This window comes from Populus alba, chromosome 5 (genome assembly GCF_005239225.2).
Source record: "Populus alba chromosome 5, ASM523922v2, whole genome shotgun sequence".
Taxonomy (NCBI): Eukaryota; Viridiplantae; Streptophyta; class Magnoliopsida; order Malpighiales; family Salicaceae; genus Populus; species Populus alba.
In genome coordinates, this window is record NC_133288.1 from 22771758 (window position 1) to 22785130 (window position 13373).

The 13373-nt window shown below is 36.5% G+C and overlaps 3 protein-coding genes across 3 annotated transcripts; 1 reads left to right on the top strand and 2 right to left on the bottom strand.

The window, feature by feature from the left end:
* Window positions 1-60: 60 nt before the first annotated feature.
* LOC118061918 (uncharacterized) lies at window positions 61-4992 on the bottom strand. Its single transcript, XM_035075545.2, has 9 exons — window positions 4426-4992; window positions 3870-3906; window positions 3669-3747; window positions 3498-3543; window positions 3316-3414; window positions 2288-2356; window positions 1863-2211; window positions 1595-1740; window positions 61-1280 (listed from the first exon to the last, which is right to left on the bottom strand). The coding sequence occupies exons 1-9, from the start codon at window positions 4855-4857 to the stop codon at window positions 447-449; spliced, it is 2091 nt and encodes a 696-aa protein (XP_034931436.1). The 5' UTR covers window positions 4858-4992; the 3' UTR covers window positions 61-446.
* Window positions 4993-8591: 3599 nt separating this feature from the next.
* Window positions 8592-9661, top strand: LOC118062255 (uncharacterized). Its single transcript, XM_035075987.1, has 4 exons — window positions 8592-8674; window positions 8768-8951; window positions 9344-9368; window positions 9579-9661. Exons 1-4 carry the CDS (start codon window positions 8592-8594, stop codon window positions 9659-9661), a joined length of 375 nt encoding a protein of 124 aa, XP_034931878.1.
* On the bottom strand, window positions 9392-12832 carry LOC118061916 (pentatricopeptide repeat-containing protein At2g01860). The gene is made up of 2 exons (XM_035075544.2): window positions 10937-12832; window positions 9392-9775 (listed from the first exon to the last, which is right to left on the bottom strand). The coding sequence occupies exons 1-2, from the start codon at window positions 12415-12417 to the stop codon at window positions 9718-9720; spliced, it is 1539 nt and encodes a 512-aa protein (XP_034931435.1). The 5' UTR covers window positions 12418-12832; the 3' UTR covers window positions 9392-9717.
* Window positions 12833-13373: the final 541 nt, after the last annotated feature.

Below are 13373 nucleotides of genomic sequence, written 5' to 3' on the forward strand. Positions count from 1 at the left end.
AAAAGTTAAAAATTAAAGGACTGAAATGGAAAGTATGAAAAAATTAAAGGAGGCAAGCAATGAGATGCATAAACATTATTATACATCATACAATAAAACTAAACTAAAACATATCAGTGCACCTTTTTGCGTACATGCCTTTCCATACATTGGCTATCACTTTCAATGAGAATCCTGAAAATATCTAAAAATCAAGAAATCAATTGATCCATGCTAGTATAAAACTGTGGTTTAAACCTAAAAATAATGATACATTAATCTGTACAAAATTCTTCCCCTACGCAATTTGATGTTATGAATCATTCCAGTAACGAGTTGCAAGCCACCCTCCATTAAAAAATGACTTGCCCCTATCAATTTCTTATTCTTTTTCTGCTGGAAAATGTTCAAACCTAATACTACATTACTCAACATGTTTGATTAGAGGGAAAGGGATCCGTTCAACCTCAGAGCTGCAATACTAAATCTGGCTGCCGTGGTGAACCAATTGGCACACTGGAAGTAGGTGAACCAGGCGCCATGAATCCAACATTCAGGTCTGGTGGAAATGGAACAGTACCTTGTTGATGATAGGGTAAAAATCCCTGCCAAGATGATTTGCCACCAAACCCCACATTGCGTAATGTATGAGAGTCAGAGCTGGACCCTAAAGCTGCGGAAATTCCAGGCTGCAATAATCCACTTGAAGTTTCTGACAGCATGGCCTTATTCGAGTTTAAATTGTTCCCAGGCATTGAAATGAAGGAGCTGTTACTAGGTGGAACCGCACCAAACATTTGGGAAGGCACTGCAGGGTGCAGCTTCTCCAAACTGAACTTTCCTGTAGGTGCCACAGGCCGCGCCATCCCTATTTGAGATGAAGAATTATATCCAAATCCTCCACTGAAACCATTCATATCAGGATGAATCATCGGTTTCTGCTGAATCGAGACAGTAGGCAAAGATTTCATCCCGCCAGTAGCACTGTTCAGTGTAGTTAACTCATTTTTAGAATTTAATCCACCAACAGTTTCTAGCATGTCTTCTTTACTCCATGTCGCATCTCTACTCGAGGAAGTTGCAGGTTGAAATCTGCTTAAATGGTTATCAGATATGGGGCTGTTTGAAACCTTATGCTTCTCCATTGTTTTATTTTCTCGTACCCACCCAGGGCCAAACTCAAATCCTGTTGGCAAGACACTTTCAATTTTCTTTGAAGCGATTCTCCAAACAACAGGCCCAAGATCAGCAGCAAATCGAGCAAGACTTCTTGCATAACCATGCTCAGAGCTTAAACCTACCTAATGCACATCAAAGTAAAATGAAATCAGGTTACCAATAGATGAAACCGTATATTACCTATAAACTGAAAAGTGGGAAAAAAAACTGGGACAGATATATGGCTAGTGCCTATTAATTGATTGGATCATAAACATATGCCCAACTTATGATTAAAGGAAAAAAAACATTATGGGCAAAGGCCACATGCTGCAGGGTGTACTCGCTCCTAAACAAATGGATGTGAAAAAGTCATATTTCAGGAGACCAACATATGGAAAATCAATTTCCCGTTAGGAAACCAAAACAAAGTTCTAAAAGTTTCTTCTAACATTACCGCCATGAGTTGCTTTAGTTCTCCATCAAAGGTCATCAAGACAGATGGCTCATGGGAGTCCAGTGGATGCTTATAGGTGTCACGCTTGTTCTCGTCTAGCACAAATGGTTTCTTCCCATACTTTATCACAGCCTTCACAACAGAAGCTGCAAGACAAGTAAATAAGTCAATAGCTGTTGGATAAAGATAGCCAATTGAAAAAAAAAAAGGTTCAGAATGGTATGAGGACAGAATACAAAGCAAGAAGCAGAGTCAAGCACTCCCATGCCTGGAAATTCATTTTCCCATTCAGATAACCAGGTAGAATGATTTTCGTTGTTGTGGGACCCATGAGAGGCCCTGACCAATGAATCAGCAGGCTGGTACTTGTATGAAGAACTTCTTCTGAGATTGTAACCATTGGACAAGCTATTATTATCTCCTCCAGTGGCAAGAGTTGCATCCGAGGATGCTTCAGGACCAACACGATCAACAGGAGACCTCTCAAGTGCATTTTTCAGCTTGCCTGTGCCAGGTGGCCTCCCTCTCCTCACAACTTTGGGTTGTGGTTCACTATCATCGCTATCTTGCCTAAGATTTTCAAAGTCCTTCTTTGCAATCTCTTGCATGGCCCGTGCCTAAATAAAAATTGATGGTTTTCAGAAATAACACTATCAGAAATAGAATAGTAACAGAATTGAGGCGACGCCAAACCTGTCGATAGTAAATAGTATCGGCGGAGTTGTATTGCATTGCATTTGAACAAATCAAAAGAACATCTTTCTGCACAAAAGAATTGTCAAAAGTTTCAAATGCCAGCAAGAATGACATCATACATTTTTCCACAAGCAAACCAAGAGTACAGGAAATTGATTTCGAAGTAAATAGCTAGGTGGCAGGTAAACAAAATATGCCATTTTTCCTGGATATCCATCCTTGTGCAGTTTCATTTTGTCCACAGGAGTTCCAAGATCCCCAGATCGGACAGAATCATAATACTCTCTGTAAATGCAATCAGTTGCATTACTTGCACACATTTTGCACAAGGTCACTGCTAATCCTCACTTCAATGGTTTAATTACTCCATGATCTAACATCTGTTTTGTCTCCTGGTAATTGCTAGCAAGGAAGCAATCGATACAAAAGTAACAAAGTGGGCTTGGTATGTTATGAAGAAAGAGACCAACAATCTGTACACATCACAGGAAATGTTTAAATATCTTCATGAGCTATTCAAGGGAAAATCATAACTTTTGCCTTAGCAGATGGCAACAAGTTCATTATGGTGGTATTTGTTAAATTTCCAAAAAGATAAATGGGGATTGGGTGTTAATGTAACAACTCTTTCTGCAATTAACCAAACTACCAGCATAGAAAATTTTGACCATCAGATAAGGGTTTCAAGGAAACACTGTTCTACAGAGTTGAATTCTTTATTATCTGTTATACAGTTAGACTCCGACCCAATGCAAGAATGGATGTTTTAGTATCAAACACATCTTAATTACAACATCCATTTCTTATTCAAACATCTTCTTATGGTTTAAGAATAAATCTCTTGTCAGGTTCCACACATATCAAAAGCACTAAACAACCACATAATTGTAAGAAGTTGAAGCAGCGAAGGAGATTCTCAGATTGTCTATCCCCAATGCATAGACTCAACTTGTCATTGATGCAACTCCACTAAGAGAAGGTGACTTACAAATCCAAGTTAGTAAGCAATATAATCTCAAACCAACCTCAAACTGTTCCAAGTTGGTGTAGGCTCCCTCATCTAACTTTTTCCTTGCTGTAGAATAATCCATGGGATTCTCAACGATGTCGAAGTAATCAGGAAGCTGTACCAAAAACAATTCGGTATCAACCAATATTCAATTATCTTTCAAACAAACACAACACTGCAAAGTGATAATAAACGCACCTCTTCTGGATCCACTGGCTCAGAGAAAACCCCGTAAGTGTCCTTCCTGCAATCAATAATTTTGCAACCAGACCAATCAAAACCCAATTGAAAGCAACTGATTAACTCAATCGTAAGAAGAAGACTTCAAAAAGAAAAGTAAAGATCTAAGCAGCTAAAAACAACACCCACTTTTGAAGCCTGTCAAGAATGAAGACCAACAACTTTTTGTCTGGCAAAGGTGTAGTGGGACCAGGCTCCACCGATGACCCTGTACACACACAAACATATATATAATATATAGCACAGTTTTAATTAATTATTTCCCAACATACACTTTTTAAAGACATCCCAGAAAACCCTTTTCATGAGATTTTGAGTTTGAATTGATACCATGAAGAGTGTCTGTCCCTTTCAAAACCTTTTCATCCTGCAAGAAAAAATTACAAATCAGTGATTTAAATTATTAGTGAAGAAACAATGAGGAAAGTTACAGCAAAAGCAGAGAAAGTACAGAAAAAGAAAGAAGCTTAGAATTATTAGAGAAAAGACAAAATTAAGCTTTATAGACAACAAGATCCATGCTTCTATAATGTTGGGCACCAGACACAAGATTAAATACAACAAACAACTAAGAATAAAATATTTATGGTAAATATTCGAATTTAGCATATAAAGAAAATATTAAAAAAAAATGTATAGAAACTTGAAATCCACCACTACCAAGATTTTCAAAGTAAAAATAAATTACCAGAGAAAAAAAAAAAAAACAATTCTGACCGGGTCAAACACAACAACTCACTCCGATCCACCTCATTTAAACAACGAATAACGCGCGAAACAAATAAAAAGTATCATTCAAAAAAGCTGGAAAAAATCGTTCTGTTTTATTTTCTAATAAAAACAAAAAATAAAAGTAAAATAATAAAATTTGAGGTTAGATAATCACCAAATCATCAGATCCAGGACGGACGGCGCTGATCTTGCGCCTCCTAATTCCCTCCACGTTATTACCGCCACCAGCATTCGAATCAGAGTTTGAAGGAGCCAACGTATTGGAATTCTGGTTGTTATTTTTTTGAGAATTCAATCCTCGCAAGAGCTTATGCTTCTTCTCTTTACGCTCATCATCTTCGTCGTCTTCTTCGTCGTCGTCTCCATCAATCCATTCCGGTGCATAAGAGTTAGAGCCCCGGCGAGTGGATCGACGGTTAGGAAGGACAGGATTGGAATCGAGAGAATTAGGGTTTTCAAGGTAATTAGGGCTTTCTTGTTGTTGCTGCTGCTGCTTGAGAGAGCGTTTTTTAAGCTCTAAAAGAGAAGGTCTTCCTTTTTTCTTCTTCTTCATTGTTGTGTCTGCCATGTCTGCGATCTCACCCATTCCTCTCCTCCTCTCTTTCTCTCGGGCGTTTTTTTTTTAGTGCTAGAAGTATTTTATTTTTTTAGCGTGTGGGATGGTTGGCAATTGTGAAACGTACGGACCGCGGGAGAAAGATGGTCACGTGATGCGGGGTGCGAGAGACGCGTGGTTTAAATGGATTTTAGCATAGCTATAAAAATCCAAACTAGCCCGGCTGATCGACCCAGTATTCAACAGCTGAAATTACGAGTCTTGAAAACAGGCAACGTTTTGAGAACATTACTGGATGGCAATTTGACAGGATAAAACAAACAGGTAATTTGGGCCGTGGCATGAGCTTCGAGTCGTGGGCCTAGCCGACTGGGCTTTAGAAGGTTCAAACTACCTTAGCATCATTTAACCTTGTGAGAGTAATCTTAAGCGACTGGACATTGGAGTTTCCTTGAAGAGACAGACGATACTCAATTCTTTTCGTGTGACCAACCAAATCGAGATTCCATCTACTTAAAGTGGTTGATCTCGTTATAAAGGGATTGCCTCAGTTTAAGATTCAAGGTGTGTTTGGGAAGTCAAATTTTTTTTTTAAAAAATAGATTTTGATCTGATAAATCAAAAATAATTTTTAAAAAATAAAAAAAAAATTATTTTGTTGTATTTCTAACCAAAAAAACACTTTAAATCATCACCGCTACCATAATCCTTACTAAAAAGTTTCGCTTTCAATTCATAAAAAGGATGAGAAAATAAAAAAAGTATGAATTTAAAATAAAATCAAGTGAAAATTAACCCCATCAACCAAATAGGTCAATCAATGACTAAATTAACCCCAGCTTGATTTAAGAGAAAAAAGATGAAAGAAACGATATCATGTTTTATTTACTCACGAACAAAACCTTTGAACAGGTTTTAATAACTCTTACTACTGTCATTTAGAAATTAACAAAGAAGGAATTGTCGAGAGTGCTCTCCATCCACGTTGAAGTTTCCTTTTCATGTCCTTAAGCATAAACCTTGGTGAGAGTGTGATTGCTCAGTGGGGGAGATGGGGCCTTCTTGCATGGCCGAATCGTGCAAGAGTAGGATTTAGGGCCGGCCGATCTGAAAAATGATGGCACATAGTATGGTACATGCCTGGAAACTGTATCACGTACCTTGCCCTAACACATGCGAGGTAGTCTAACTGCCACCTCCTGGTGCCGCACAAGCTGGTGGCAGTTCTTGAATTCATTGCCCTTTTGTTTCTTGTCTCTGTCCCTTTTCCTCTCTGGTTATGCATTGAATGTTGCTTCAAATACGAGGAGGAGGAGTTGTTGTTTGTGTTGTGTGTACCTAACTCAGTGCCCGTTTGAGGAAAAAAAAGAAAGAAAAAAGAGTTCATCCATCTAGAAGTCTCCATCAACCTCTAGACAACTGACGCGACCATGGAAACATTAAACAGCAGCGAATAACCCTAGGGTGGTGTTTCCACCGACGCAACGCGCAATTACAGGCCTCGAAAAATAAGTCAGCAGTTACTTTTCTGCTAATAATATTTTTTTATTTTTTTAAAAATTATTTTTAATATTAGCATATTAAAACAATTTAAAAAATACAAACCGTATTAAATTTTAATAATAAAAACAACTTTTAAATTGAGAGAGGAAGGATTGGTGGCTGAAATAAAAAATATTAATAGAAAAGAAATGCAGCAATTTTCCAATAATAAGCATGGTTGTTCAGTCTAAAATTAACAGAGTAGATATAATAAAAATAAAAAAAGAAATTGGTGGCTGAAATGAAAAATATTAGAAGAAAAATAAATGGATAACGAGACAACCCACGGTGTTTTTTATGAGTTCTTTTTTTTATTTTTAATGTAACTGTAACAAGGAATTTATGGTTTTATAATAAGTCTGTAACTCAATAAAGGTTTCAAAATTCAAAATGTAAATACTATTTTTTAGTGGAAATTTTTGGACATCATAATAATTGTTTTTTAAAGTTTTTTTATTTGAAAATATATTAAAATAATATTTTTTATTTAAAAAAAAATTATTTTTGATATCAGTATATTAAAATAATTTTAAAATATCAAAAAATATTAATTATAAATAAATAAAAATTATTTTTTTTATTAAAAAAAAAAAACCATGTATAGCCATTAAAACTCAGTGCTCGTCGTCCTTTATTCGCGATAAGATGTCTTCCTTTCCCACTCAATCTATTTCAGGCCTCGATCTTTCAAATCACATCGTTGCTCGTCTGTCTTTCACTCTTTCCTTTTTGGGAAAAACTTCCATTAATGAATAAAAGTTGATTTAATTTGGCAAAATATATCGTGGGTGTTGTTTACTCATAGTTTGCTCACCCTTTCTTCAATTAGCAGCTAATTAAATGGATGCACTGCTTTTAGAGTGTGTTTATCTACATGGCAGCTGTTGAGTTTGAAAGAAATCACATAAAATTATATTTAACTAAAGTGTTAGCTAGTGTTTTTTTTAAAACATGAACCTTACCAAAAAAAAAAAAAGATAGGAACTCAATTTCAAGAGAAACATCTTGCACCAGCTTTCTAACCTCACCTAAATTTCTTGTGTTATTTATGGAAAGTGAATTAAATTTATTTTTTACTGTTCATGAACAGTAAAAAAAATATTTATTGTTCATGGTCAAACTAGATATACAATCAAAATCTAGATGTATTTGACTGGATCCAACTTATTATTTTTATTTGTAATTTTATTTTATTTGAAAAATTAGTGTTTAACAATATTTAATGACACTGCATAAATTAAAAGGAGATCGTATAATGATATAGCATTTGCAGAATTTGATTGTAATCTCAATTTTGCTCCCAATTATATTTTACCTGATTTTATTGCACTCTCAAAAAACCATGCAAACTGTAGTCATTGTCAAATGAATTTCATACGTGATGGAATTATAGATAGTTTAATGGAACAATAAAAAATATTTTACATAAAGTATTATTTATTTCATGATGTAACAGCAGTAGTTAAATTTATAATATTTAAATTCAAAACCATCAATATTCATATATATCTTTTTTAGTTGTTCGATAACCTCAATTTGTAAAGTATTCTTAATTAAACATATTAAACTATTTTTTATTCAACATCAATTTCAACTTCATTTTTAATTAAACATGTATAAATATCAAACCAATTTCAACCAAAAGATTTTTTTATAAAATAATATTTTACAAATCATAACTATAAAAACTATCACTATACCAAGCACATTTTTAATATTGATATTGCATCACGTTTGGTTAACATTTCAAAGAGATAAAAACGAATTACATTAAATAAATATATCCTTAAGATAATATTTTATAATTCTGACAGAGATACATGTTTTATGTATCATTACTATCTTCATATCTTCTAGTCCAAAAAACCCGCTAGATATGTAGCGAACATGCCCATCAAAATCACCATGAGTTTCTTTAGGTGGCGCCAATGGTTTATAGCCCATGGATAGCTACACGTATACACAGGGTTTTGCTCTGGTTTTTATTTTCTTTACATTCATTCATATCACAAAGAAAGTTTGGACCCCACTGGATCATCTGGACTCTTTTTTATTATTATTATTTTTTGCGCAATATTTGCTTATATATAGTCTAAGGTGTCAAGAACACGGAAACATAGATATTTGATGCTCATTGTTTTTGTTCCCCTTGTATCCAAGTTCTTTCTTCTTCTTCTTCTTCTTCCATCAATTTATTGACTGCAAGTCCATTGAATTGAATAATGTGCATAGCAGCTTTTATATGGCAAGCTCATCCACTCTATCCCCTGCTCCTCTTGCAGAACAGAGATGAGTATCACAACAGGCAAGCTCACCTTTATTGGCTTTATTGATATTTTCTTCTGTGGTTTAATGGAGATGATTGTGATGTTGTTTCCTGTCCGTGCATTTTATGAAGGCCGACAGAGCCAGCGGCATGGTGGGATGGTAGTGAAATATTGGGAGGGAGAGATGCGGTGGCAGGAGGAACATGGCTGGCTTGTTCGAGGACAGGAAGAGTGGCTTTCATTACAAATGTGCTAGAGCTCCATCCATTACCAGAGGCAAAGAGTCGTGGGGAACTCCCTGTTCTTTTCTTGGAGGTAACCCTATTCATCCTCAAACCATTTATTGGACCATTACACTTGCTAGTCTTCCAGGAATTAGCTAAAAAAACTCAGTGCTGTACTGTCCTGTCTCTAGATTTCATTGTTAAGAATAATCTTCACAGTTGAGTGGTTTCCACATTGGAAACATCGAATTAACAGTTGGATTGCTCTAATGGAAGTTTACTGATCATAAGTTTGTTTTCATCAATATGTTAATAGCAGTATCAATGGAAGCTGGCTCTACCTAAGATTTACACTTCTTTCTTTAGACTTTGGCCCACTAGTACTTTTTTAGGTTAAGAGATAGCAGTACTTTAAGTGGCTGCATGGCCAGGCCACTTTAGGTTTTGAGTGGTAAAATTAGATTTATGGTATAATTTTCACAGGGCCTTTCTGACTACAACACAAACGGTAACTTTTGGCAAGCATAAAAATAAGTAATTATGCATACTTGCAGACTTTATATTTTATGTTTGATTTTACAAGATACATTGCCTAAGATACGAGCAGGAACATGTACATGTAAGGATAATTGGAAAAATGCAAAAGACTGGAAAATTGACAGGGATTGATTCTAAATTTGTCACTTACTCACCTTGTTTCGTTTCCAAAACATTGCAGAGCACAAAGAGTCCGAAGGAATTCGCCGAGGGACTGGTGAAAGATGTCCATCAGTACAATGGGTTCAACCTGATCTTAGCTGACATTTCATCCAAAAGCATGGTCTATCTCTCCAACAGGCCCAAAGGCGAACCTGCTGTCATTCAAGAGGTTTCTCCTGGCCTTCATGTGCTTTCAAATGCAAAGCTGGACTCCCCCTGGCACAAGGTCAGGAATGCATTGCACTTCAATACATTAATAAAACTAACAACCCAGATAAAATAAAAGGGAATACAAAAAAGAATCCAAATTGGCCATATTGAAGATCTATGAAGTAGGTGGTTTTGGATGAGAAAGGAGACAGCAAATTCAGTAGCAAATATTCAGTTGGTCCCATTTTTTCACTCTGCAGGTACAGCGCCTTGGACTCAATTTGAAGGATCTGCTTGGCAAATATGGTGAAAGTGAAATACCTGTGAAGGAGGTGCTGGAAAAACTAATGAGGGACAAAGTTAAGGCTGACAAAAGCAGGTTGCCGGGTATCTGCTCTATTGACTGGGAATTCAATCTAAGCTCCATATTTGTTGAAATAGACACCCCACTGGTAAAAATTAACATGTTTGATTTACCACTTAATCACTCCATGAGAACCCTTCGCCTTATAATCATTAATTAATACTTATTGTCTAACGAACAGGGATGCTATGGCACAAGGAGCACTGCTGCACTGACGATAAGAGCAGGTGGAGAAGTAAGCTTTTATGAAATCTATCTTGAAAAGGGCGTCTGGAAGGAAAGCACTGTGAACTATCGCATTCCAAAGCAGAATTAGATTTGAGATAGAGATGGTTGGACTGATTAAGAGAATATAAATAAGAGGTGGCACATTCATCAATTGCATGTGTTTGTGCGGCTTGGTTAATGCATTCTGTAAATGCGGGTTGGCAGATCAGATGGTTTATCATAATCATTTATATCAGTTACGCAATTCTATACGTGGAATGTGGGCAAAACACAAAGGTCGATTTTTTTTTTCAAGAACAATGCAATGCTAGTAGATGAAGGGTCCGAGAAGCTGCCAAAATAACCTCCATAAACTAGAATTAACAGCTAGTCTAAGTGAGAGTTTGTCATTTGATGTCCCAGGCATCGAGAAAAGTTCAAACTAACATGTGCAACGCGTTCACGTAATATTGTTCAAATGGGCATACCGCTATGCATGAATAATTAAATGATAAAAGCAGTGCTCAATAAATTACAGTGGAGTTGTTTCAAATCTCATAAGTTGCCCATCAGAAATTATTAACTGTCAAGTAATTCCTTTATTCTTGCACTAAAATGGTAATGTCTGTGTTTCCTCTGTGTTTGTTTCAACTAACCTCGTTTCTCTTTTGAGTTGCAACAACCCTGCTGTCATTTCCTTGCTAAACTTGAATCCTGCCATTTCTGCCTCCTTCCACACCTCCTTGCACTTTGCCAGCCGTCCAGAAACCATATAAAGTGTAATCAAGTTCCTGTATATGTCATATGTCGGTGAGAGGCCTGCTTCCTTGAGTTTCGAAAAGTATCTTACAGCCCTCGGCAGATCATTCAAGGCAACAAAAAGCTTTATAACCACACGATAAGCCGTGAGATCAAAGAGACAATCTGAACCCTCCATTTCCCAAACTACAGCCAACGCCTCCCTATATTTACTCTCTGAGTAACGACTGTGAATAAGAGTAGTGTACATAACTACGCTTGGCTCATGCCCAGATTGTCTAAACCAGTTAAACAGGCTTTCCACAGCTTCAAATTTCCCAAGCTTAATGCAAACTTTCATTACAGCAGTACAATCCTGCTGGCTTAAATTCAAATCTTCTCTTTCCGCAAGTTCATCCAATAAGGCTTCTGCAAGCACATGTTTATCGGGGTTCTTCCCCAGCTCCAGTATAATCTTTGCATACACGCTAGGGTCTAACATTCTTTTACCATCCTTGGCAACTGAAATAAGCTTCCAGGCAAGCTTTAAGCTACCACCTCTAATCAACCCTTTAACCATTGCTTCAATCACTCGCCTGCTGGCCAAATTAGTAAACTTCTCCAAGTTGAATGGCACTTTCAAGTCATGGTTCCTTGCCAAAACTTCAACTGTGGAAGCCAAAACACGATCATCAGGGAAAAGCCGAGGCTGCTTCTGAACCCAGCAGAATGTCTGCAGAGCTCTCTCAGGAAGACCCAGATGACCCAACTCTCGAATTGTTAAGGATAATGACCCCTTGTGCAGGTAACGAGAGCAGTTATCAAGAACTACAGACACATCTTGATCTGGGCTAAGGCGTTTAATCTCCTTGGCTAGACCGATAAGAAAACTTGGGTTCTTATAAATTTGACTGGATATAGATGCCCGACTCAAGGAAACCTGTTTATTAACATGTTTTTTCGGTGCAGGAAGTCCTAAAGGTCTTAACTTGTAAGGAACAGGAAGAGGGAGAGGTCTTTCTCTACCTAGTTTCCCAGGTTTTTGAGGGATTCTCCCCCGAAAAAGAGATGATATTGCTTCAATCTCTTCTGATTCCCAAACTATCTCGCCATTATCTACTTCAAATTCCTCCTCCTCCTCCTCCTCTTCAGTCAAGTCATCACTGTGATCTTGAACTGAATCTGTTTGAGGCTTCTTCAAGAACAAATTCACCCCAAAATCAGGAGGAAGCTTGGAGCGTCGCGGATAACGAATGTTTTTAGGTATCTTTCTGTAGCAGATTCTTGTACTGGAATGTGCCATCAAAATCATGCTGCTACTCTTTAAGACATTACTTGCCGTTGGCAGTATAGGGTTTAAACTGATAGATGTCAACTTCCAGTCCATTGCCTTGGACATTAGATTTCACGAAACATTTAAAAGTGATAAATGTGTCCCAGTTGCTCTCAGGAATTTCTTCGAACACTTGGCAGACCACCTGCTTACTAAGGCCCGCCGCTCAGCAATCGAAGGTCGCTTCATGAAATGGAAAGCAAAAGATTATGAGCTTCCATCAACCGTTCGGTTTATGGGAGACTTTCTTCCTCTGTGGATTTTTCTTTTGCACCGTATTTTCTGATCTCTCCCTCCGTTTTCTCTTCGAATTTGGTGCGAAAAACAGTTACAGTGACGGGTATTTTTCCTTCAGAAAACGAAGCGGGCAAGTTTATAATCCACGAATGACATGTCATTCCCTTGTCAAGTACACGTCATTGTGGCTTTCGGTGGTTGAAAAAACATGAGACGTTACGAAGACATGTGTTCTTTTAACACGCCCTGTATCCAACTTCTTATCTCAGAGGCATTTATCTCGATGAGAATATAAAAATCATGCCCCGTATCCTTTTCATTTTAAAACTATTCCAGTAACATTTTTATTTTAAATCTCTATGAACAATCACAGAAACACTAACCAAAACAGCCAAAATTAACTCCATAGACATAGATGTTGGTTCTGCTATATTAAGTATAAAGTAAAAAGGTGTGGGTAAAACATGTATTTGTTTTTTATATTTTGATTTTTTTTGTTATTGCTTTTTTTTTAATTTAGTCTTTATATTATGTGATTTATTGAGATTTAGAGTTTATAATTTATTTTAATTGGAATTTTTATATGGTAATTGCGGTATCAAAAAAATATTTTAACATTACATGTGGTCTATTTTTTTAAAAAAAGTTTGGTTAGGTAAAAAAAAATTAAAAACTATGTTATTAAATTTTGTGAAGTTAATGACCTATTTTGTGAGTTTGACAAACAACTCAGTTGTTCTAGTTCATTTGCTAGGATATATTTTTTCATGATTAAACTTGATTAT